The following is a 22,211-nucleotide window of genomic DNA, read 5'->3' on the forward strand; positions in this document are numbered from 1 at the left end:
TAGCAGAGCAGATCCTGTTATTTTCATTTGCTAGCTAAGAAGCATGGGATTCTGAGATACTTTGTCAGACCTTAACTTGCCAGACCCCTGGGACTCCACCACTCCACCCTCAGGGGGGCACTCAAGTTGGTGAGAGCTCTTGAGTGAGGTGCAGGCAGCAGCCTGGATCTTTGATGGGCCCCTCAGAGCAAGGTAGGGAGAAAAGCGGGCCCCCGTACTGGGAGGTGTGACCTGGTCTCGTGGGAGACCCCAGCTGAAGCTCAGGTGGGGTGATGGCGTCCACCTGACTGCAGGTGGTCTCACTCACGGAGAGGAGTACTTGTTACAGGCGAGGTCTGCTGTTTGGATGCTCATGGAGAGGGCAGCATAAGAAGCCTCAATGGAGTGGCCCTGTGATTCTGGCAACCCTCAGAGCAGATGGCCGTGGTCCGTGTCTGGGACAGTCACTCTTACACCTTGGCTTTGATCCCTGCTGCCCCTCTGCTTCTGCTGGCCTTACTGTTTGTCTTAGGTCAGAAGCCGGAACAGATGATCAGATTTGTCGTTTTAAACAGAGGGAGGAGCGCTGCCTGTTTTGCACGTTCGGTACCTTGTGTGCATCTTGAGAAAAATGATACCAAGAAGGTTCAGGGAAAGTTTCTTTGAAGCTTAAGGATCGATCGCCTGGCAAAGTAGAATTTTAAGTGGCTCTGACAGCAAAGTGTCCTCCTTGGACAGCTTGGGATGTACTGTGGGTGGTGCTTCTCTGGGATCCTTAGGGCTGTGGTCTTCTCTGAAGACTGGGGCTAAGGATCCTCTTCCAGGGTGGCCCAGAACCATGGAGCTTGCAGTGTGGTGCTGGCCCCTGACCTGTTGGCTGGGCTCAGCAGCGCCCCATGTGGACTCTCTGCAGGGCTCTGAGCATCCTTGTGGCTCGGTCCTGACCCTTCCGGTGCGCGGTCTGAGATGACCTGTCGAGAAGTTGTGTCTGTCATTTCCACAGCATCCTGGGGTCTCCACAGATCAATTCTAGGCAGTATGGGACTACACAGAGGCAAAGGCCACTGAGGCCATCCTGGGGGCCGGCACCACCCCTCCCCAGCTGTCCTGTTAAATTGTGAAAGCCTGAAACCCACTGCCTGTGAGAGCCTGCGTAACTGTGTGCTGGGCGCCACCGACTTCTTGGCCTGAACGGTGTCTGAGAGAATGCAGGTGTGCCGACTACCAGTGTCCTTCTTGGGGTGAGAGGATGCTCATCTGACCAAGTGGGAGTGCTTCTCTGTCTCACTCAGGGGCTCTAGACCTTTCTTCCAGGAGGGGCCAGTGGTGAAGAAGAGTGGTGAGGAGCTTGCGGGTCCAGCCAGCGGCAGCCTGGCAGGTGGGAATAGCACGGGGATGTCCCTTCAGGGCCTTGGGCATGCTCTGACTCCCAAGTTTGATTCTGTTTGTCCACAGTGGACAAGGCTCTGGGCCTGTGAGGTGGATTCACAAGGTCCCATTTTGGGAATATTCACCCTGTTGACATACCTCCTTCGCATGAAGACACTGCCAGAGTGAAGCACAATCTGCTTTTCCTCCAGGTGGCTGTGGTAGTGAGAGGACTGCCTCTCAGGCCCAGCACTGTTGAACATGGGATACAGAGCACCTCTCTGGTCCAAATAGGACCATATTCAGGCAGAATCAACATTTGTAAACCATACGGTTTTCTCCTCCTGATGACATGAGCTAGGTTAGAGGGGAGCCCTGTTAAGAGTGTTTCCCTCTTCTGTGTCCTGAGATGAGAAATGACTAGCCCAGTGGTGAGAGCAAGGCTCAGATAGAGAGACAGACACACCCCTTGTGCCATGCTGCCTCCAACCCTGCCTGGCTGGTTTGGGGACTGATCTGGGCCTGTCTTCCTGTGAGTTGGAGGTTAGGTGGGACAGGGCGTGATGGAGAAGGTGTGGCATGTAAATGGACAGAATTCCAGCATCCTCTTTCTAGGCCAGTCTCTTCCATCCCCTTGGGATTCTTTAGAAGTCAGAATTCTGCCACCCTGGAAATACAGGGAAGAGTGTGAGCAATGTGGATTAAATAGAAACTCTTAGTTTGGGAGATTGCAAAGAAACAGCAAAGCAAAAAGAAGTTGCTTCTTTGTTTTTTGCCCAAATGCACCAAATATTGGCCATCCTGTAGCTGATGGGGGCATAGGATGTCTCACCTGGGGTTTTATTTTTTTTTTAAGTTTATTTTATTAGGCTATGCTGGGATTTAGTTGTAGCACATGGGATCTTGGATCTTTGCTGTGGCATGTGGGATCCTTAGCTGCACCTTGCAGGATCTTTTCAGTTGTGGCATGTGGGATCTAGTTTCCTGACCAGGGCTCAAACACTGGCCCCCTGCATGTGGGAGTGTGGAGTCTAAGCCACTGGGCCATGAGGGAAATCCCTTACCCAGAGATTAATATTTGATCAGACCCTGTTCCTTGAGCTGCTTCTCAGATGGGAATGTGAGAAGCCTCAGGTTTCCCGAGGAGACCACTGGTGAGGATGTTTTTGCAGGCAGAGGGCTGTCTCGGGCCCCTGTTCTGCCATCCACAGACCCCCGAAGAATGAGGATGAGGGCGCCGTGAGAACATAGGAGCTGCCTGAGGAGCGTTCTCTGGAGACTGATTGTGGGTGACATTGGGCACGCTGCTAGCCACTGCCATTGTGGACACCAGCCACCCTGAGGAGGGCCTATTCCTGTTAGTGCACAGAGACGTTAGTGGTGAAGAATCCACCAATCAGCGCAGGAGACACAGGAGATGTAGGTTCGATCCTTGGGTCGGGAAGATCCCCTGGAGAAGGAAATGGCAGCCCACTCCAGTATTTCTTGCCTGGAAAATTCCATGGACAGAGGAGCTACAGTCCATGGAGTCCCAAAGAGTTGGACATAATCTGGACATGTCCTTAAAATAACAGAGCAGCTTTTATTCCCAAAACTCACATACTGAGTGTTTTTTTAATGTGGTAAAATATACATAACATAAAGCGTACCATTTTAACGTCTGTGGTTCTGTGGTGTTAAGTACGTTTCCCTTGTTGTGTAACACACACTGAGTGTTTCTTATTTGCTCTTACAGGAAGTTGTTCAGCTGCCTTTAGATTTTGTGAAACAGCTTTGCTTAAAGATACAATGTGAAAGACCAGGTAAGGGTTTCTAACTTACAAAATTTATAATATTCCCTTTGAAAAGTGTTTGATGTTAGATAGATACAGTTTTTAGCAATTCTTTTGCCAGGAACTTCATTATCAGGGGTAGAAATCCTAGGAGTTTGTGAATACAATTCTGGGTGTCAAATATGCAGATCACTGCAGGGAATATATGACCAAGAACTAATTCATAAAAATAAAAATGCCTTTGAGGGGCAAAAGGTAGGTGAAGGAGATGGAGGAGAGTTAGGGAAAGGAAGGTGGGCTCTAGGGTGGTCTGGAGGAGTCCAAAAGAAAACCAGAGCAGACCTGAGCTGTGGAGGGTGGGCCAGGCCCTAGAGGAGGGCAGTCCTGAGGCCCTTCTTTCAGAAGCCAGCCAGCACCACCCAATCTGCTTAGCCTCTTGAGGTAAGCTGGGAAACTTGAGTTTTTGTACCTCCCACCACACCTCACTTACTTCCCTGAATTCCGGGAGTTGGTGATGGACAGGGAGGCCTGGCGTGCTTTGGTTCATGGGGTCGTAGAGTCAGACACGACTGAGGGACAGAACTGGAACTGGATCACCATACATAGCTTCCTCCATCACCACACATGATTCTACCCAGCAGTAGAAATGTACCCCTCCCCCCATATATACTTGCTCCTCCTCATCTCCCAGACTTTCCGCCTTCACCTTCTGTACCTTTCCCCACTGGCCATACCTTCCCCATCATCACTAATATGTTCCCCTATCAAACCAATTACCACACATACCAATTACCCCATCACCTCCAGTACCTTCTTCCATCACCTCACATACCCTCCATCATCTCACAGACCACCCCCATCACCTTCCCCAATCACCTCACATACCTCCCGCATCACGTCCCATACCTTCCCCCAATTACCTGTCTTCCCCCATCACCTCACATACCTTCCCTCATCACCTCACATACCTTTCCCCATCACCTCCCATACCTTCCCCAATCACCTGTCTTCCCCCATCACCTCACATACTTTCCCCCATCACCTCATATACCTTCCCTCATCACCTCCCATACCTTCCCCAATCACCTGTCTTCCCCCATCACTTCCCATACCCTTCCCTCATCATCTCCCATACCCTCCCCTCATCATTTCCCATACCCTCTCCCCATCATATCACATACCCCTCATCTCCTCATACCTCCCCACATCACCTCCCATGCCTTCCCTATCACTTCCCATACCTTCCCTCATCACCTCACATAGCCCCATCACCTCCTATACCTTCACCCATCACCTTGCATACCTCCCATCATCTCCCATATCCTCTCCCTGTCACCTCACATACCCCCCATCACCTCCCATACCTTCCCCTATTATCTTACGTGTTCTCTGCCCATTATTTCCCGTACCCTCTCCCCATCACCTCACATACTTTCTGTCTCCTCACATACATCCCCCATCACCTCATATATTTTCCCCATCCCGTCACACACCCTCCCCCCCATCACCTCCCATACTCTCCCCATCACCTCCCATACTTTCCCCTAAGACCTCACATCCTCTCCTACCATCCTACCATCTCCCATACCCACTCACTATCATACCCCTTACATACCCTCATCTCCTCATGTACCTCCCCCATCACCTCACATATCTTCCCTCATTACCTCACATACCCTCCCTCCCAACACCTCATATATCACCGCATCACCTCTCATAACCGCCCCTTCCCATCACCTCACATAACTTCTCCCCCATCAGCTCAGGTATTTTCCCTCCACACCTCAGGTACTTCCCCTACACTTATTCGTCACAGTAATGACACTAACCATGTTAAAGCTTTTCCTTTCACAGTCAGAGACAGGGATGCAAAATTTACGTTGTTAAGGAGTGACATTTCTCTTCCTAAATCACAGCCAGGCAGTCAGAGTGTGTAGTAAGCCAATATGAAAGTTTTTCTGTATTTGATTAGGAAAATGAAAGAAAACAGGATACTGTGCCCTGGAGCCCCTGTTTTGGGGAGCAGTGAGGAGCAGGGCTTCATGGGTGGAAACGGCCAACGAAGGGGAAGGAGGCAGCAGCCTTGTTCAAAACCTGGACTGTGTCTTGGCTCTGTTTTCCTCATCTAGACAGACTGAGGCCTGCTGTGAGTCTGCCTTCTAGTTACTAGTGCCATGTGGCATCGTTCGTTTTATAATCAGCAGTTATACTACTTAACAGTAATAAGACTCTCCCTTGTTGTAACAGCGACTCATACTCAGCCTTGTGTGGAAGGAGGAAAGGTGACTTCTCTTGGGATCTAGAGGCCATATCTTATGTGACTGTCTACAGTATAACTTCTAGTAGTCAGTGCTGAGGAAATGTTAGTGTTTGAATATTCTGAAGGAAGCTTTAAAAGGAAGGTAGTGGCTGTTGCCGCCTTCCTCTCTGAACTTCTGGGTTAAGGGAGTCAGCAGAATTGGGGGGCAGTTCCCAAGATCACTCTCACTTTTGATGGCAGCTGCATATTTGGGGGTCCCCAGGACCAACCTCAGGTCTGATAATTTGCTAGGAGGACCCACAGAACTCACTGTTATTCTCATGGTTATGGCTTAGGGACACAAGTTAAAACCAGCTGAGAGAAGAGGGGTCAAGGTTTTCGCTGGGACTTGGGCATGTAGACACAGCTGGCCACCTGTGTGGCTGCCCTCAGCCTCCAGCCCCTCTGGAGGTGGAGCTGGTTAACTCCGAGGTCCAAACTTCTTCCAGGAGTCACAGTGTTATATTTGTGTGACTCTAGGTCCTTACGTAGACTCATCAGGCAGGATAACCCAAGCTTTAGAGGTGACCTCCCAAAAGCTGAGGCTGAGTTGATGCTTCCCGCAACAGGAATCCAGGTTGCCATGGAGTTGTTCGTTACTCTTGTACTGACCCTCAGTTATTTTCCTTGCTCTGTTTTCCAGAATCTCGCTGTGACAAGGACCTGGACACTCTCAGTGGTTATGCTCTGTGCCTTCCCAACTTAGCCAGACTTCAGACCTACCGTTTTGCAGAGCACCGGCCGATTCTCTGTGTGGAGATCAAGGTGAATATTTGTTAAAGGGGAAATGGTGTTGGGGAGAAAGGAGAACTTGTAAATCCATGGGTCATCTGCCTGGAGTGTGCTTTCCCCACCTTGAGGTGGGGCTCCAAAGGATGTTGCTCGTCTCGTGGAGGTCAGTGACTACTGGATAAGGGTCACTCCCCTGCCTCACCTCATGGCTCCCTGTCCAGAGTGGCCGCCTGAGTCTCCCTCAGGAAGCCTCCCTGGTATCTCGTTGTTTCCTTTCTCCAAACCTCTGGTGGTGACTTCTGGGTCGTGCTCTTGGCCCTGAGCGTTCACACTCCGGATGTTCAGTGTGGACAATGTTCTGCTTCTCTAAACAGAGGCGAATGTCTCAGGCGTCACAGATGATTCAGTGTCCTGACACTAGGCAGTGGTCTTACATATTGTATGTGAAAACTCTGGATTTTAAAAGACAACCAGAATTTCAGACATTCTGGGATCCCAGGAACCATCAGATGAGCACTTCTGTTCACACAGTCTTATCAGAGACTCTGCTTCTTGGAGCTGAGAGTGTGGGACAGATCTGCCACTCATAGAGTCTTTCCAGTCTTGTTCTACGATGAAAACACAGGGTTACTCTGTGTTCCACTTTGTCAAGCCAGCAACTGAGGCCTCCTTGTTCTTCTCCAGGGAGAGTTGTGGGTGGATTCTCCAGTGGCAAAGAGATACTTATAGGGTACAGTGAGGGCGGCATCAATTCCCACTGGGGACTGGTGGTAAAAGCAACGTTTGGGAGTGTTTAGAGCCGACACTTCTGAGTCTCCTGGGAATTGCGCTTCACTGCCCTGTAGTCTTAGTCTGCCTGCAGGCGTGTTTGCCCCCTGAGTGCCCTTTCTCCCTCACCTGTCTTGCAGCCCAAGTGCGGGTTCATCCCCTTCCCCAGCGACGTCACCCATGAACTGAAGCAGAGGGTGTGCCGCTACTGCATGCACCAGCACCTCAAGGTAAGAGGAGGTGGCCAGCCGGCCTCCCACTGCACGGGGCCTTGGGGTAAATGGCTGGGTCGTCTAGATTTCTTAGAGGAGTGAAATAAAATGGAAAACTGGAAATAAAATAAACACTGTTTACTTTTTATTTCAAAACTAGTTCATCTTTTTCTTCCTAACTGAGATAGTTATACATATCCTAAGGTTTACCCTTTTAAAGTGTATAATCCTGCAGATTTTAGTCTATTCATAAGATTGTACAACCATCACCACTATCTAATTCCAGAACATTTCATCACCTCAAAAAGAAGTCCTGTGCCCATTATTAGTCACCTGTTGTCCTGCCAACCCTTGGCAACTACCGAATCTGTGGATTTGCTTATTCTGGACATTTCATACAAATGGAATCACACAAATTATGGCTTTTTGTGACTGTCTTCTTTTAGTTAACATAATATTTTTGAGGTTAATACATGCTGTGGCATTTATCAGCACTGCATTCTTTTTATGACTGAATAATAATCCTCCATTGTATGGGAACATCTTGTTTATCCATCTGTTGATGGACATATGGCTTCTTCATTTTGGCTACTGTGAGTAATGTTGCTATAAATGTATCTGTACATGTACATGTTTGAGTTACTCTTTTCAGTTCTCTTGGGTATATTCCTAGGAGTGGAATTGCTGGGTCTTGGGGGAAATTCTGTTTAAAGTTTTGAGGAAATGGCAGACTGTTTTGCATAGCTGTAGCACAGTTCCGTATTCCCCCCAACAGTGAACGGATGTGAGAGCTGGATCATAAAGAAAGACCATAAATGCAAATTTTGGGAGACAGTGAAGGACAGGGAAGCCTGGCATGCTGTAGTTCATAGGGTTGCAAAGAGTCTGACATGACTTAGCAATTGAACAACAACAGCAACAAATGTGTGCAGGCTCCAGTTTCTCCACATCCTTGCTTCACCAGCACTAATTATTATCCCTGTTTGTGATTTTAGTCATCCTAATGGATACAAAGTAGTATCTCAAGTGATTTTCATTTGCATTTCTCTAACTGTTAGTGATGTTGAACATCTGTTTGTGTGCTTATTGGCCATTTGTATGTCTTCTTTGGAGAAATGTGTATTCAAATTCCTCACCCGCTTGTGAAATGAGTTGTGATTTTTTAATTTGTTTTAGGGGTCCTTTGTATATTTTGGATATTAATCTCTTTATCAGATATGTGATTTGCAAGTATATTCTCCCATTCTCAGTTACCTTTTTACTCTGTTGACAGTGTTGCACAAAAGTTTTAGATTTTGATAAAGTCTAGTTTGTCTTGTTTCTACTTTTGTTGCCTGTGCCTTTGCTTTCATATTCAAGAAATCGTTACCTAAACTAAGGTCATATGCTTTTCCCATATGTTTTCTTCTAAGAGTTTTATCGTTTTAGCTCTTTTGTTTTGGTCTTTGATCTGTTTTGAGTTAGTTTTTATATTTGGTGTTATCTAAGGGTCCAGCTTCATTCTTCTACATGTGATATCCAGTTTTTCCAGCACCACTTGTGAAAAGACTGTCATTTCCATTGATTGGTGTTGGTGGATGTATTGGCCTTACATTAATTCTGACCTTCTTTCTATTGGTCTGTCCTTATGCCACTCTTGTTGCAATCAGGAAGTATTAGTCTTCTAGCTTTGTTTTCTTTTTCAAGATTATTTTGGCTATTTGAGGCTCCTTACAATTACATATGATTTTGAGAGTTGGACTTTTTGTAACTGCAAAAAATTGCAGTTGGAATTTTAACAGAAATTACAGGAAGCTATAGATCACTTTGGATAGTGTATAAGTGTTAGTCACTCAGTTGTGTCCAACTCTTTACCACCCCATGGTTACTGTATAGCCTGCCAGGAACCTCTGTCTGTGGAATTCTCCAGGCAAGAATACTGGACTGGGTGGCCATTCCCTTGGGATCTTCCCAACCCAGGGATCAAACCTGTGCCTCCTCCATTGCAGGCAGATTCTTACCGTCTGAGCCACCAGGGAAGCCTTGCCATCTTAATAATACTAAGTCTTATAATCCATGAACACAGCTGTCTTTCCATTCATTTAGGTTTTCTTTAATTTCTTTCAGCAACATTTTATAGTTTTCAGTGTACCAGTCTTTTGCCACTTCGGTTAAATTTATATCTAGGTATTTTATTCTTTTTTTTTTTTTTTTTAGGTATTTTATTCTTTTGGAATATTGTAAATGTTATAAATAGAACTGCTTCCTTAATTTCCTTTTTGGTTTGTTTGTTGCTGGAGTATAGACACACAATTAATATGTGTGTTGTACCCTACAACTTTGCTGCATTTATTTATTAGCTCTGGTAGCTTTCTTTGTAAATTCTTTGGAATCTTCTATGTGTGGAATTGTGTCATCTGTGAATAGAGTTTTACTTTTTCCTTGCCAATATAGATGTCTTTAAGCTTCATGATTTCCAAGAGACCAGCTGAGATTTTGACAGGGAATCATTGTGCTGCACATTTGTGTGGGAAGTGTTGCCCCCTTACCAGTATTAGTACTCTGTGAATGCAGGGTTTTTTCATTTATTTAGGTCCTTAATTTCTTTCAGAAACGTTATAAAGTTTTCAGCATATAGGTCTTATATTTCCTTTGTTGATCTTATCCTAAATGTTTTGTTCTTGGAGATGCCATTGTAAGCAGGGGTTTTCCTGATGGCTCAGATGGTAGGGAAGCAGCCTGCAATGCAGGAGACCTGGGTTTGATCCCTGGGTCAGGAAGATCCGCTGGAGAAGGAAATGGCAACCCACTCCAGTACTCTTACCTGAAGAATCCCATGGGCAGGGGAGCCCGACGGGCTGCAGTCCATGGGGTCACAAAGAGTTGGACTTTGGACTGAGTGACTAAGCATTGTAAATAGAATTTTTTAAAATGTCATTTTCAAGTTGTTTATTGCATAGAAATACAATTCATTTTTTGAAATAAATATATGTAATTATAATGAAATATAGATGACATAAAATTTACCATCTTAACCATTAAGTGTACAATTAAGAGGTATTAAGTATGTTTACATTGTTGTACAACTATCATTACCGTCCATTTCCAGAATGTTTTTTGTTTTGTAAAACTGAAACTCTACATCCATAAAATAACACATTTCTTCCTTTCTCAGGCCCCTGGCACCCACCATTGTAGTTTCTATCTCTGTGAATTTGACTACTGTAGGTACTTCATATATGTGGAATCATACAGTATTTGTCCTTTTGTGACTGATTTATTTCACTTACCATAATGTCCTCAAGATTCATCCATACCGTAGCTTGTACCAGAAGTTTCTTCCTTTTTAAGGCTGCATAATATCCATTGAATGTGTATAATATATTTGGTTTATCCCATTCATCCATTGATGGTCACTTGGGCTGCTCCCATTTCTTGCCTGTTGTGAATAATACTTCTGTGAACATGGTTGTGCAAATATTTCTTTGAGACTGTGCTTTCAGTTTTTTTGGGTATAAACCCAGAAGTAGTAGTACTGAGTCATATGGTAATTCTGATTTTAATTATAAGTACAATATTATATAGAAGTAGTAAGAGTGGTTATCCTTATCTTGTTCCTGGTCTTGAGGGGTAAAGCTTTTGGTTTTTCGCTGTGGAATGTAATGTTCTCACTGTAAGTTTGTCAAATTTTTTTTTCTGTTTTTAGAGTGTTTTTTTTTTTATTTTAGAGTTTTGTTTTTTAAATCATGAAAGAATGTTAGATTTTGTCACATGCTTGTCTTGCATCTGTTGAGATGATCATGAGGTATTTTCCTCTTTCTCTTAATATAGTGTATTATGTTGATTGATTTTCATATGTTGAACCACCCTTGTATTTGATAGATAAATGCCACTTGATGAAGGTGTGTAATCTCTTTAGTATGCTACTTATTTTGGTTTGTTAGTTTTTGTTGAGGATTTTTTTCTTGAGGGATATTTGTAGTTTTTTTCTGGTGATGTTTTTGTCTAGTTTTGGTACCAGGATGATAATTGGCTTGATAGAATGAATTCGGAAGATTTCCCATCTTTTACTCTTCAGTTTTTTGGAAGAGTTTGAGTGTTGGTGTTGATTTTTCTTTAAACATTTAGTGGAATTCAGTAGCAAAGCCATCTGGCCCTGGGGTTTTCTTTGTTGAAAGATTTTTGATTACTGATTCAGTCTTTTGTTATGTCTGTTTAGATTCTCTATTTCTTCTTGAGTCAGTTTTGGTAGCTGTATGTTTCTAAATAATTTGTTCATTTCACATAATTTGTTGGCATATAACTGTTCACAGCATTCCTCTAAACTTATTTTTATTCCTGCAAGATTGATAGTACTATATTTTCTTTCATTCTTAGTCATTTGAGTCCTGTCTTTTTTTTTTTGCCATAAGCAATTATCCTGCTAATTGATTTTTTTCACTTGAATAATCCTTGAAGATTGTTTCTCACATATCTGTCAAGGCTTTTTTGTTGCATATTTGGATAATGCATGTATAGATGCACATATCCTTTTTTTCTTTTTAAAGCAAGTTATTTCATATGCATTGTTCTGCCAATTGCTTTTCTCTTTGAATAAATATTTGTGATTTTGTCTCTGTCTGTTTGTGGCTGCATACTATTTACTGATTCTTTCATTCAACATGTGGCTTGCTGTGTCCTAGTCCATAAGAGCAGATGTGCTTTGATTTATTTAGATGTTTCTAGGTCTTGCTGTGTTTCACAGGTTGTTTCACATGTCGCAGTGAACATCCTTGACCCAGTGATTCCTCATAGATTTGCCAAACCAGGGGGCATCCGTCTTTAAAATTTTGATGGAAACCAGCAAGCTGCCTTTCAAAGGTTGTGCCAATTTGTCTTCTCACCGACAACATGAAATTGCTAGTTGGGTGCAACCTACCTTTCCTGGATATTATAATTGTAAACATTTGTTCATCTGATTACCAAAATTTAGCCATGGCATCTTACAAAGGTGCTTGCTGCCATTTCTCTGCTCATGTGGAGGGCTGGCAGCTACGTGAGGCTCTCCGGAGGGCCGAGGTTTCTTGGAGTCAGAGTCAGGCTCCCTGCACCGGCTAGTGATGCGCACCTGGAGGTGGTGTCATCTGCCGGGCCCTCAGCTGCCTTGGTTCTCTCACAGCCATTTGAGCTCTTTTGTGTGTGAGAGTTAGCCCGGTGTGCTTCACAGTCCAATCATTGACACCCTGTGGTGATCTCTTAACAGGTAGCAACTGGGAAGTGGAAGCAGATAAGTAAATACTGTCCTCTCGATCTCTACTCAGGGTAAGAGACTACTTCTCCTTTGTCCCTAGTGCTGCCTTTCTTGGTGGTGGGGTGTGTGGCATTCTCTGTAGTGGGGGGTGGAGGGCGCATTCTGCGAGGTAGGGGCTACTTGCTTGCAGAAAGCAGGGCCCTGGGCAGGGCTCAGGGTTCTTGCCTGGGGTCAGCATTGCCTCAATAGGTTCCTGCAGATTGCCAGTGGCTGGGGAGTTGTTGCCAGAGGAAGGGGCAGAGAGAAGGGTGGGGGTTAGGGGCGGTGATGGGAGTGCCTCTCTGAAGAGGGCTGGGGAGAATACAGCTCCTTAATTTGCAAAGCTTGGAGACCTCAAGTGGCAACTCTTGGGCATGTCCCCTGAGCCACAGGCAGGTAAATGCAAAGTCTGCTCTAATTGTCAATAATATTTTCTCTTTTTAGAAATAAACAGAGAATGTACTTTGCTTTGAAAAGCTTGTTACAGGAGGCACAGAACAACTTAAAGATCTTTAAGGTAAAAGTTGCTTCTATTTTATGGCTTTTGCATGGGTCCAGTGGGTGTCTGAGCTGAGCTGGATGAAGCCCTGGTGCTCTTGTCCCTAACAGGGCTCTGTGACCTGCAGACAAGGGCATCTGCACTGGGGCTCCTCAGTGTGACCCTTGGGTCCTTTGTCCAAGCCTTATTTCATGAGCACGTGTCATCCTGGGACTCCTGGGGTGTGTAAGGGTAACTCCTTGCCCACTGGGTGGCCTCGGACTCAAGGCACAGACCCTGACTCTGGTTCTTGGGTAAGGATGGCCCTGACTGCATCTCAGGTGTCCTTTGTGGTTGAGATGGGAGTAGGACCTGGGGCGGGACAACCTAAAGGGTGGCCACACCTGTGCCTTCCCTTACGGTTAACTTAGGGAGCGTACAATTAGGGGATCTGCTCGTCAGTTAGTGAGTTCTCACAGTCCTGCGGCTCCGATTGTCCTGCATCCTGATTGTGTAGGGGAAGGGTTCTGCTTGCAGCATGCTCACCATCTGGCACTGGCACCTCTGCTTCCTCATGGCCACCTGCTTCTGGCACCCTGACTGGACTTGCTCAGGCCTGTGGTCCCTGACCTGCTGCTGTCAGGCATACATGGGCGGGATGCTGAGGGGCAGAGGAGTGGGCAGAGGGGTGCGGGAAGAGGGGGCAGATCTGGGGAAGGGTTTGTCTTGGAGATATGTCCCCTGGGGTCCCCCTTGTCATCTTTTCTGCTCACCACTGACTGCTCCCAGCCCTGGTTGTGTTATTAGGTGTGACATATAAGCAAGAGCTCACGACGGGCCCCGGGTTCACAGGCGGAGGGTCTGTGTGGCGTGGCAGGGCTGCTGGGTCCGGACAGCCTGGGGCCCTCTGCACCCTGCTCCGTGTGGATAGTGCCGCCCTGCATACTGGATGCCCCTCGGAAGTGAGCCTGGGGAATGTGGGAGTGAAGCCTGTTCTTGACTCACTTCTCCCCATGTGGTTCCGAAATCTGGTCATATTGAATCAGCGTTACCTTGTCTCCTTCCACCTTTCCAAACCAAGAAAAAGAGGACATATTTTAAAATCAGTTTTTGTTTTTAACTCTTATAAAGACTTTAGGAATTTTATATTTAAATGCCAAAGATAAGTTCCCTCTCTTCTGGGGATTTATTTGGAACCTATAATAAGGCTGGCATTTTGTCTCAGGTGGACCCTTTTCCGACTGCCCTCACTTAGGCTGGCCTGTCAGGCCAACATAAGCTGAGTGGTGAGTCTGACTTGGCCCTTGGATCAGTTGACCTGGGACTGGGACTGAGAACCCTGGCTATCTGCTGCTTCTGTTGAACTCAGCTTGGGGGGAAATCCAGAGATTAAGATAATAGTTTCAAAAGAGATGGATTAAAAGAAGTGACATGGAATGGCTTTTTAAAATAACACCAGGAGCAATGCAGTACATTTTGCAAGTGCTGGCAAGCTCTCCCTTGTTGTGAAGTTCCAGGTGTGGAGGGGTCTCCTGGACCATGATCCGTGCTGACACCATGTTGTCTGCCATTGGAGCCTTCTCCTTTCTGTCTGAATGCTGTTCACAGACTCCAAGCCTGTGGCTGTGTCCACCCTAATGCTGGACGCTTGTGAGATGTGGTGGGGGCCATGTGGGACTGTCATAGAGACTGGGATGATAGCTCTCTGCAAATGTCACATGAAGTTCTTGAGCAACCATATTTGTATATATAAGATGCCTGTCTGCCTGGATTCCAGACACTGGAGAGAGAAGGCCTTCTACTGTCCAGGGTCACTCAGCTGCTCATGGGCCTGGAGGAGAGACCTTCATGGTGGGCCAAGGCTTCCCCTGCACTGGACGGCAGGCTGAGCCCTGGCCCTGCCTCCTGGCCACAGCCCACGTTGAGTGGTTTTGGCTCCATACTTCATCTTTCCTGCTTTCCTCCCAGAAGCTCCTGCTTTTCGTTTGCCTGGCACACCCCCCTCCCTCTGTAAGGCCCATGTCAAGGGGCAGCATCTCTTGTTGGTTTCTCCTGGTCCTTTGGTCAGCAGCGGCCTCAGTTGTGTTCCCATCTCCCTGGGCACCCACATCTGTGCCCTCTGACAGCGCTGACAGGGGACTCTTAGGGAGGCATCACGCTGCTGAATCCCCGTCCTTGCTTCTTAGTGGATTGAACTGACCCCTATCTGCAACCTGAGGGCAGAGCTGGGATCGTCCTCATGGTATCATCTACTACTGCATCACAGCTGCTTATCATCTCAGTTTCTGTGGCCAGAAGGAGCAGCATAGCTGGTTCTGGCTCAGGGTCCCTCTGAAGGCTGCATCTCATCTGAGGGCTCAGCTGGGGGCGGGTAGAGGCTCTGCTGCTCAGAGGGTGCCTCCACAGCCATTGGCAGGAGGCCCCACAGCTCCTTGTGGCAGCTCAGTGCGGCTACTGTGATCTGAGAAGAGGATCATCAGGACAGAATCCACAGCATCGTTTTATAACTTAATCTTGCCAGGGGTATGCTGTTGGCTTTACTTGTATTCTGTCATACAGACTAAACCTCCCTGGTATGGAGAGAGAACTATGGGGTGTGAGCAGCAAGGGAGGCCACTGGGGGCCTACTGGAGGGTGCTGACCACACTCTCACAGACTAGAAAATGTCTCTCCCCTGGGATTGACTGCTGATCAGGGGTGTAGGGATACCCTTAGGGGCTTTTCTCCTGGACATTGCATACCCCTGTAAAAAGTCAGGGGGTTGCACCTACTGAGCATCCCTTTCTGTAGCCCTGGGATCATTGGTGCCATGAGGAGTTTCTTTGCTGGACTTTGTTTTATTTTATTTTATTTTTTTTAATTTTTTTATTTTTGGACTTTGTTTTAAAAGGCAGGATTGGCCTCCAAAATGAAGACTTCTGTATTAGTGATGCTGATGGCCTTAACTGCCCTGGCTGGAGCCTGGCTTAGTCTTTCACAGAGGACAGAAGGCCTCTGGGATGCTGGCTGCCAATGTACGCCCACAGTGGTTGAGCAATTTGTCTGCTCAGGGCCAGACTGACACTGTTTGTCCCTCAGTAGCACAGTGTCACTTGGCCTCTTCAGTAACAGGCTAGGATCTTTGGGAGTTTGTGCTTTGGGCTGAGTTTGAGGTTGCCAACATACCATGTGTTCCTGTCTGAGGGTTTGTATCTCAGGTCTGGGGCCTTTCTGGTATTTGGTTTTTGAGAACTTTTCTTCTTTTTCGTGTCCCAGTGGGATTTTCCACTTGGTCAGTTAATGTGGTACATGAGGGTGGGTAGAGACCCTAAATGGGGGCATGTATAAACAAGTGTCTTTGCCTGCCTAGTGGGTGGGGATGGAGGTATTTTTCTATCAACCTGTTGGACTTGACATTTCCCTGTCTCTTTCCCTTCCTGAAGAACGGTGAGCTGATTTATGGCTGCAAAGATGCCCGCAGCCCCATGACTGACTGGAGTGAGCTCGCACACCACCTGAAGCCATTCTTCTTCCCATCCAATGGCCTGGCCAGTGGACCCCACTGCACAAGGGCTGTGATCCGGGAGCTGGTGCGTGTCATCACACGGGTGCTACTGAGTGGCTCGGACAAGGGCCGGGCGGGTGCCCTCAGGTCGGGGCCTGGGCTGCGGGGCCCACCCGTCTGTGAAGCCAGCCCTTTCAGCAGGAGCCTGCGCTGCCAAGGTAGGCCTGGTGGGCGGGCTGGGCACAGGGGAAGCAGAGCCCGTGGCATGGCCTGCGAGGGTCCTGCCTGGCCTCACGGAGCTTCTGTGGGAGCAGCCTTGGTCCCGTCAGGGCTCCCAAAGCTGGGCCCCCCTACCATCGCAGCCCCAGGTGGGCACCTTTCTCGTCTCTCATCTGGGTTTATAAATTGCAGAATATATTTGGGCTATAAGATTTCCCTAAATGTTGTCCGACATGTCTGCACATCCTCTGTGGTTTCTCTACATTGTTCCATCTCATTGCAACTCTGGAGGTAGGTTTTCCTTGGCCTTTCTCTTAGATGGAGAGAAATGAGGCCCAGAATATTGGACTCCCACAGTGCAAGGCCCTTTAGGGCGGGTGGGTGGCCTCAGTGGGTGGCAGTTTGCAGATAGGTTGTGAACACAGATGTATGAGACCTATAACTCTGGGTGTCTCCTACTCAAGGCCCCATTCCTCACAGACTTGCCGTGGGCTGGCTTTGACTTAGTGGGCATCCAGACTTCAAGGTGACTTTGTAACTGATTTGGGTTTTGCCATGAAGGTTCATGGGCTCCTCATTTGCCACCCTGTCATCTGCTGGTGGGCTCGCCAGCACACTGAAGTATGTAGCATGCGGAACCATAACCAGGATCTTATTTTGAGGGGAGGATTCAGATTATTCAGTTTTTGTGCTGACAATTCCTGTAGTCTCTTGGAGCCTCTGAGGATGCCGTGGGGGCATGACGCAGGGAGACAGCAGGTTTGCTCCTGCGTGGATTTTAGGTGCGGTTGTTTTGCCATGCAGCTACCTGGCCACAAGTCACCCTTCTTTTGTCCCCGATGCCATGTTGTTCTTGGCACAGATGAATTTTGTGGGTATTTTTCTTTTTGCAAAAGTGATGCCTAGTCATTTCAGACAATTTTTGTAAACTCATGCACGCGTTTGGGTACTTAACTGCTTTTAAGTAGACAGAACTTGTTTGGAAGGACACACAGGTGGACACTGGTCACTGAGACCCCTGTGGACTTTTCTTCCAGACCTTCCCTGCATACGAACACAGACACACGTCTGACCCATGGGATGTACAATGTATTCTACATGTTATTTTTTTTAACTTATTTTTTGACCATAAGGTAGATACTCTACTGTATGAATCACCTGTAATTGTTAACAAATCCCTCCTAGCTGGACCTGTGCATTTTCACTCTGTCTTGCGTGACTGAGCATGTTTTGCCAGAAGTGGGAGGTCAGAGGTCCGAGTGCCAGAACTGGACATGGCCACAGCTGCTCCCTGTGGCTTGGACCCACACTCAGTGATGTTTGTTCGTTCATCGGACATGGCTGTTTCCTTGAAGGGTGGGGTACATGAGCTAGGACTCTGTCTCCCCAGCCCTTGAGGCCCCGAGAACACTCGAGTGTGGAATGGACCTTGTTTCTGCACTGGGCCTGCCCTGATGGCTCCCTGCTCAGCGCGGCTACACCTCTCCACACAGGCTGTGGCCCTAGACTCTGCAGATGCCATCTTGCAGATGTGAGAACGTTACCATGGTCGTTTTACATTTTGTGCCTAGTCTAATTTAGACTGAGGGTTATCTCTCTAAGACTGGGCTGGTGTGGAGGTTGAAGGATGTTGAGAGGAGGGAGACACACACAGGAAGCTGTGGGACCTGCCTGTCTTCTGTGCCTGACCCAGCACATGCACTCGGCCCAGCCCCAGCAGCTCCGTGAGGCAGGGTGCGGCCTGTGCCCGCCACCTTCTTCGGTCCTTGACAGTAAACTTCTCGTTTTCCCCTGATGTTCTTGGTAGGAAAAAACACCCCGGAGCGCTCAGGGTTACCGAAGGGCTGTCTTCTGTACAAAACCCTCCAGGTGCAGATGTTGGACCTGCTGGACATCGAAGGCCTCTACCCTCTGTACCGGCGGGTTGAGCGGTACCTGGAGGAGTTTCCTGAGGAGAGGTGAGGCCTAGACCCAGTGCACCCCTGCCCTTTCTGGGCCTGTGTGGGGCCCCGAGCAACCCTGAGGGCAAGATGGGGATGGGGATAGCAGGTTGACCCAGTGGGAGGACTGCATAGGCCTCCCAGGAGGATGACTCACCCCAGCCACCCGCTCCCTGCCCCCAGATGCAGGGCCAGCCCGGAGATTCAGTGCCATGTGAAGGAGGACCGAGGTCCTGTCAGATCAGAGATCACTTTCCCATTTCTAGAAAGGAGAGTGTGTCCTGATAGCCCTGTGTTAGGCGTTCTGTGTCCGGAGCTGGAGCTGAGCCTGCAGGGGGCAGTGCCGCTCCACACCAGGGAGCCGCTCTCACTCGGCCCCAGCCGGGCTTCGGCCTCCAGGCGCTTCCTTGTCCATTTCCTGTCTGTCTGGACGGGGTTGCAAGGACCCACACCTGTGGCTGCGGTGGGGGCTGCAGCTGTGGCCTGGTCTGGCTTCCTCCCTATCACCCCTTCACTAGAATCTCTGACCTCCACACCGTTTGTCGTAAACAAGAGACATTCAGGCTCTCCTGGTTTCTGGTCTTGCAAGCTGTGTTTAAAAGTTTCACGCTTCATAACAGTTTAGCATTAGGAAGAGATGAATCCACTAATGTTCTTTATAAACAGATGTATGATTCTTAAACAGTTTAACAGATGATTTCCAGGCAGCTTTGCTATCCCGTTTTTTTGTGCTTTGTTCTTCAGAAAAACATTGCAAATAGATGGGCCTTATGATGAAGCATTTTACCAGAGGCTGCTCGATCTTTCCACTGAGGATGATGGTACAGTGGCTTTTGCACTGACAAAGGTGGGTAGACTCTTCCAGAAACATACTGTGTGCTCCTTAGACTCTTAACACTAACTCAGAATTTTCATAAGAAGTGTTTCCCAGTACCTACTCCTGGTGGTTAAAGCAGAAAAATTATGGATTAAAAAAAAAGGGGGCTAATGAAAAGGAACAGATTTGAGTTAGTTGTAGTGAGGTGGATGAATCTATAGCCTGTTATACAGAGTGAAGTAAGTCAGAAAAACAAATATTGTATATTAATGCAGCATATGAAATCTAGAAAAATGGTACTGATGAACCTATTTGCAGGAAAAGAATGAAGACATAAATATAGAGAACGGACTTGTGGACAGAGCGGGAGGTGGAGGGGTGGAGAAGGTGGGACAAATTGAGAAGGTAGCAGGGAGGGTAGGGCCCAGGGTGGCCTGGAGCCAGTTTATATATATACACTACCATGTGTAAAACAGCCAGCTAGTGGGAAGCTCCTTTATGATGCAGGGAGTCCAGCCTAGCGCTCTATGGCAGCTCAGAGCGGTGGGGTGTGGGGAGGGCAGGGAGGCTCCCCAGAGAGAGGAGACACATAATTATGACTGATTTGCATTGTTGTACAGCAGAACCCGGGCTTCCCTGGTGGCTCAGAGGGTAAAGCGTCCGCCTGCAATGCGGGAGACCCAGGTCGGGAAGATCCCCTGGAGAAGGAAGTGGCACCCCACTCCAGTATTCTTGCCTGGAAAATCCCATGGACGGAGGAGCCTGGGAGGCTGCAGTCCATGGGGTCGCAAAGAGTCGGACACGACTGAGTGACTTCACTTTCTTTCACAGCAGAAACCAACACGACACTGTAAAGCAATTTTTCTCCAATTAAAAAATTTTTTTTAAAAAGTGGCTAAAGTTTCCCCCGGATAGACTGGGCCAGGTGATGGCAAGTCACTTTAGCTTCTAGGGAGGAGCCGCCTGCATTCCGTCGGCTCCAGGCCACCCTGAGCCCAGCCTTCTGTCCACCCTGCCTTTGCTGGGGTCTAGGACTTGACGCCACTGCCCTGTGCTTCCTTCTGGGCAGCCATAGAGCAGACCCTGCTGACCATCTCTCCTATAGCCCTCGGGAGGATTCTGGGCCCAGACCCCCGCCTGTGGTTGTGTGTGCCTGGCTTCCTTCCTTCCCCTACTTAAGGCCAAGGGGCACCCTGGGAGAATCTCTTAGGGAAGAGGCCTGATCCTATTCTTTCTGATTCTATGAAATCAGGGCATTCAGGGCCTCCATGAGCTTGGATAGGAAAAAAACTTACATGTTTGTTTTCATAACCTCTGACTGAGTTTAGTGTTTTCTTCCATTAAAAATGTGGCAACAACCAATGTAGGGTCAACAGGACCCCCAACTTTCCCATTAAGAGAAATCTGACCTTTTGATTTCACACTGTAGTTCCTATAGATATCTCATGATCTCTTTATATTTGTCACTCCTGAGATTTTATTATGTAATACTGTGTAATATATTTGTCTTAAAAATATTTTGGTATTTGACATGGTCACCCCCTTTTTTTTTTCCCGCATTTAAAAATGTTTTTCTATTTATTTTTATTAGTTGGAGGCTAACCACTCTACAATATTGTAGTAATAAAAATAAATGGGAAAAAAAATGTTTTTCTGAGAAGGATCCATAGGCTTCACTAGGCTGTCAGAGGTTTCGCAAGATGCTGAAATGGTTAAGGAACACTGTTTTAGTTGGAGTGAACTGATGAAAAGACAGGAACAAAACAGAATGACCTCCTCTGCCTCCTCTGGGCGGCTGCCCTGGAGCCCTTGATTAAGCTGTCCTGGTCCTGACAATGTGCCTGTGGTTCTCTCTTGTTAAGAGTCCTCACTCCTATTAGCCTCCAACTAAAATAAATAAATTAAAAAAGAAAAAAAAGAGTCCTCACTCCTGTCTCTGGCCAAGGCTGAATGTACCCTCCTCTGTGGCCGTTTGGTTTTTGAGGAGGTCCCCTTCAAAACTAAGAGCCTGGAGGGAATTAACTGAAATGTCTGGGTGTGGAGCTGTCCTCATGGTGGGGAGAAATCCAAAAGGGAGCCTCTATCAGAATAAAGTGATGGACTGCCCTACATTGTCTGCAAATTGGGTACATTGATTTAGGAATAAGTATCAGTATTTCTTTTTTTTTTTTTCACTTTTTTTTTTCTAGTATTCCTTTTATCGAGAGAAGAAGCATAGAAGTTTACTTCCTTTTTTACACACTTCTGTATTTTTCAAAATTGTAATAAGGATGGATTACTTTTTAACTTTATTGCAATTTCTTACTTCATATGTAAATGGAATCTTATAAGAGATTCAAGCAATCATTACACAACTCTTAAGAATGATTAAACTAAGTACATTGAGACAATGCTGAACGCTGGTGCCGAGAAACTAGTTTTGCAGAACTAAACATGCACATGCACTATAACCCAGCACCTGTATTCCTGGGCATTTGTTGCAGAGAAGGGAAGACTTAGGCTCACCCAAAACCCTATGCAGAAGTGTTCGCAGCAGCCTGGTTTGTAATTGTTGTAATTATAATTGTTGGAAACTGGGCACAACTCAAGTGCCTGTCAGCAGGTGACCAACTGTAGGTTACACAAGCTGGAACTGTTGAGCAAAGTCTGGATACACAACAGCCTGCGTGAATCTCCGGAGAAATGTGCTGAGTGACAAAAGCCAATCTCAAAAGATCAGACACCACGATTCTGTTTATATGACATTCTTGAAATGACAAAGATGAATGAATGGTTGCTGTGGGATGAGGAGGAGATGGAAGGAAGGGGCTGTGGTTATAAAAGGTCAACAAGTGGAATCTTGTGATGATGCAGCTGCTCTGTATTTTAACTGTGGTGGTAGATGATGCATGAACC

General features: G+C 47.1%; 1 protein-coding gene across 3 annotated transcripts in view; it reads left to right on the plus strand.

Moving 5' to 3' along the window:
* IPPK (inositol-pentakisphosphate 2-kinase) overlaps window positions 1-22,211 on the plus strand; it is a 48,301-nt gene that overhangs the window by 11,201 nt on the left and 14,889 nt on the right. For 2 of the 3 annotated variants that reach the window (XM_043927876.1, XM_043927875.1), the window contains exons 4-11: window positions 3,083-3,149; window positions 6,062-6,183; window positions 7,059-7,148; window positions 12,352-12,410; window positions 12,823-12,895; window positions 16,279-16,558; window positions 18,367-18,517; window positions 19,244-19,346. In XM_043927876.1, the coding sequence (XP_043783811.1) occupies window positions 3,083-3,149; window positions 6,062-6,183; window positions 7,059-7,148; window positions 12,352-12,410; window positions 12,823-12,895; window positions 16,279-16,558; window positions 18,367-18,517; window positions 19,244-19,346 (945 nt within the window). The remainder of the gene's footprint in view (window positions 1-3,082; window positions 3,150-6,061; window positions 6,184-7,058; window positions 7,149-12,351; window positions 12,411-12,822; window positions 12,896-16,278; window positions 16,559-18,366; window positions 18,518-19,243; window positions 19,347-22,211) is intronic. The other variant, XM_043927877.1, reaches the window with a different exon arrangement.

This window comes from Cervus elaphus, chromosome 16 (assembly GCF_910594005.1).
Source record: "Cervus elaphus chromosome 16, mCerEla1.1, whole genome shotgun sequence".
Classification (NCBI taxonomy): Eukaryota; Metazoa; Chordata; class Mammalia; order Artiodactyla; family Cervidae; genus Cervus; species Cervus elaphus.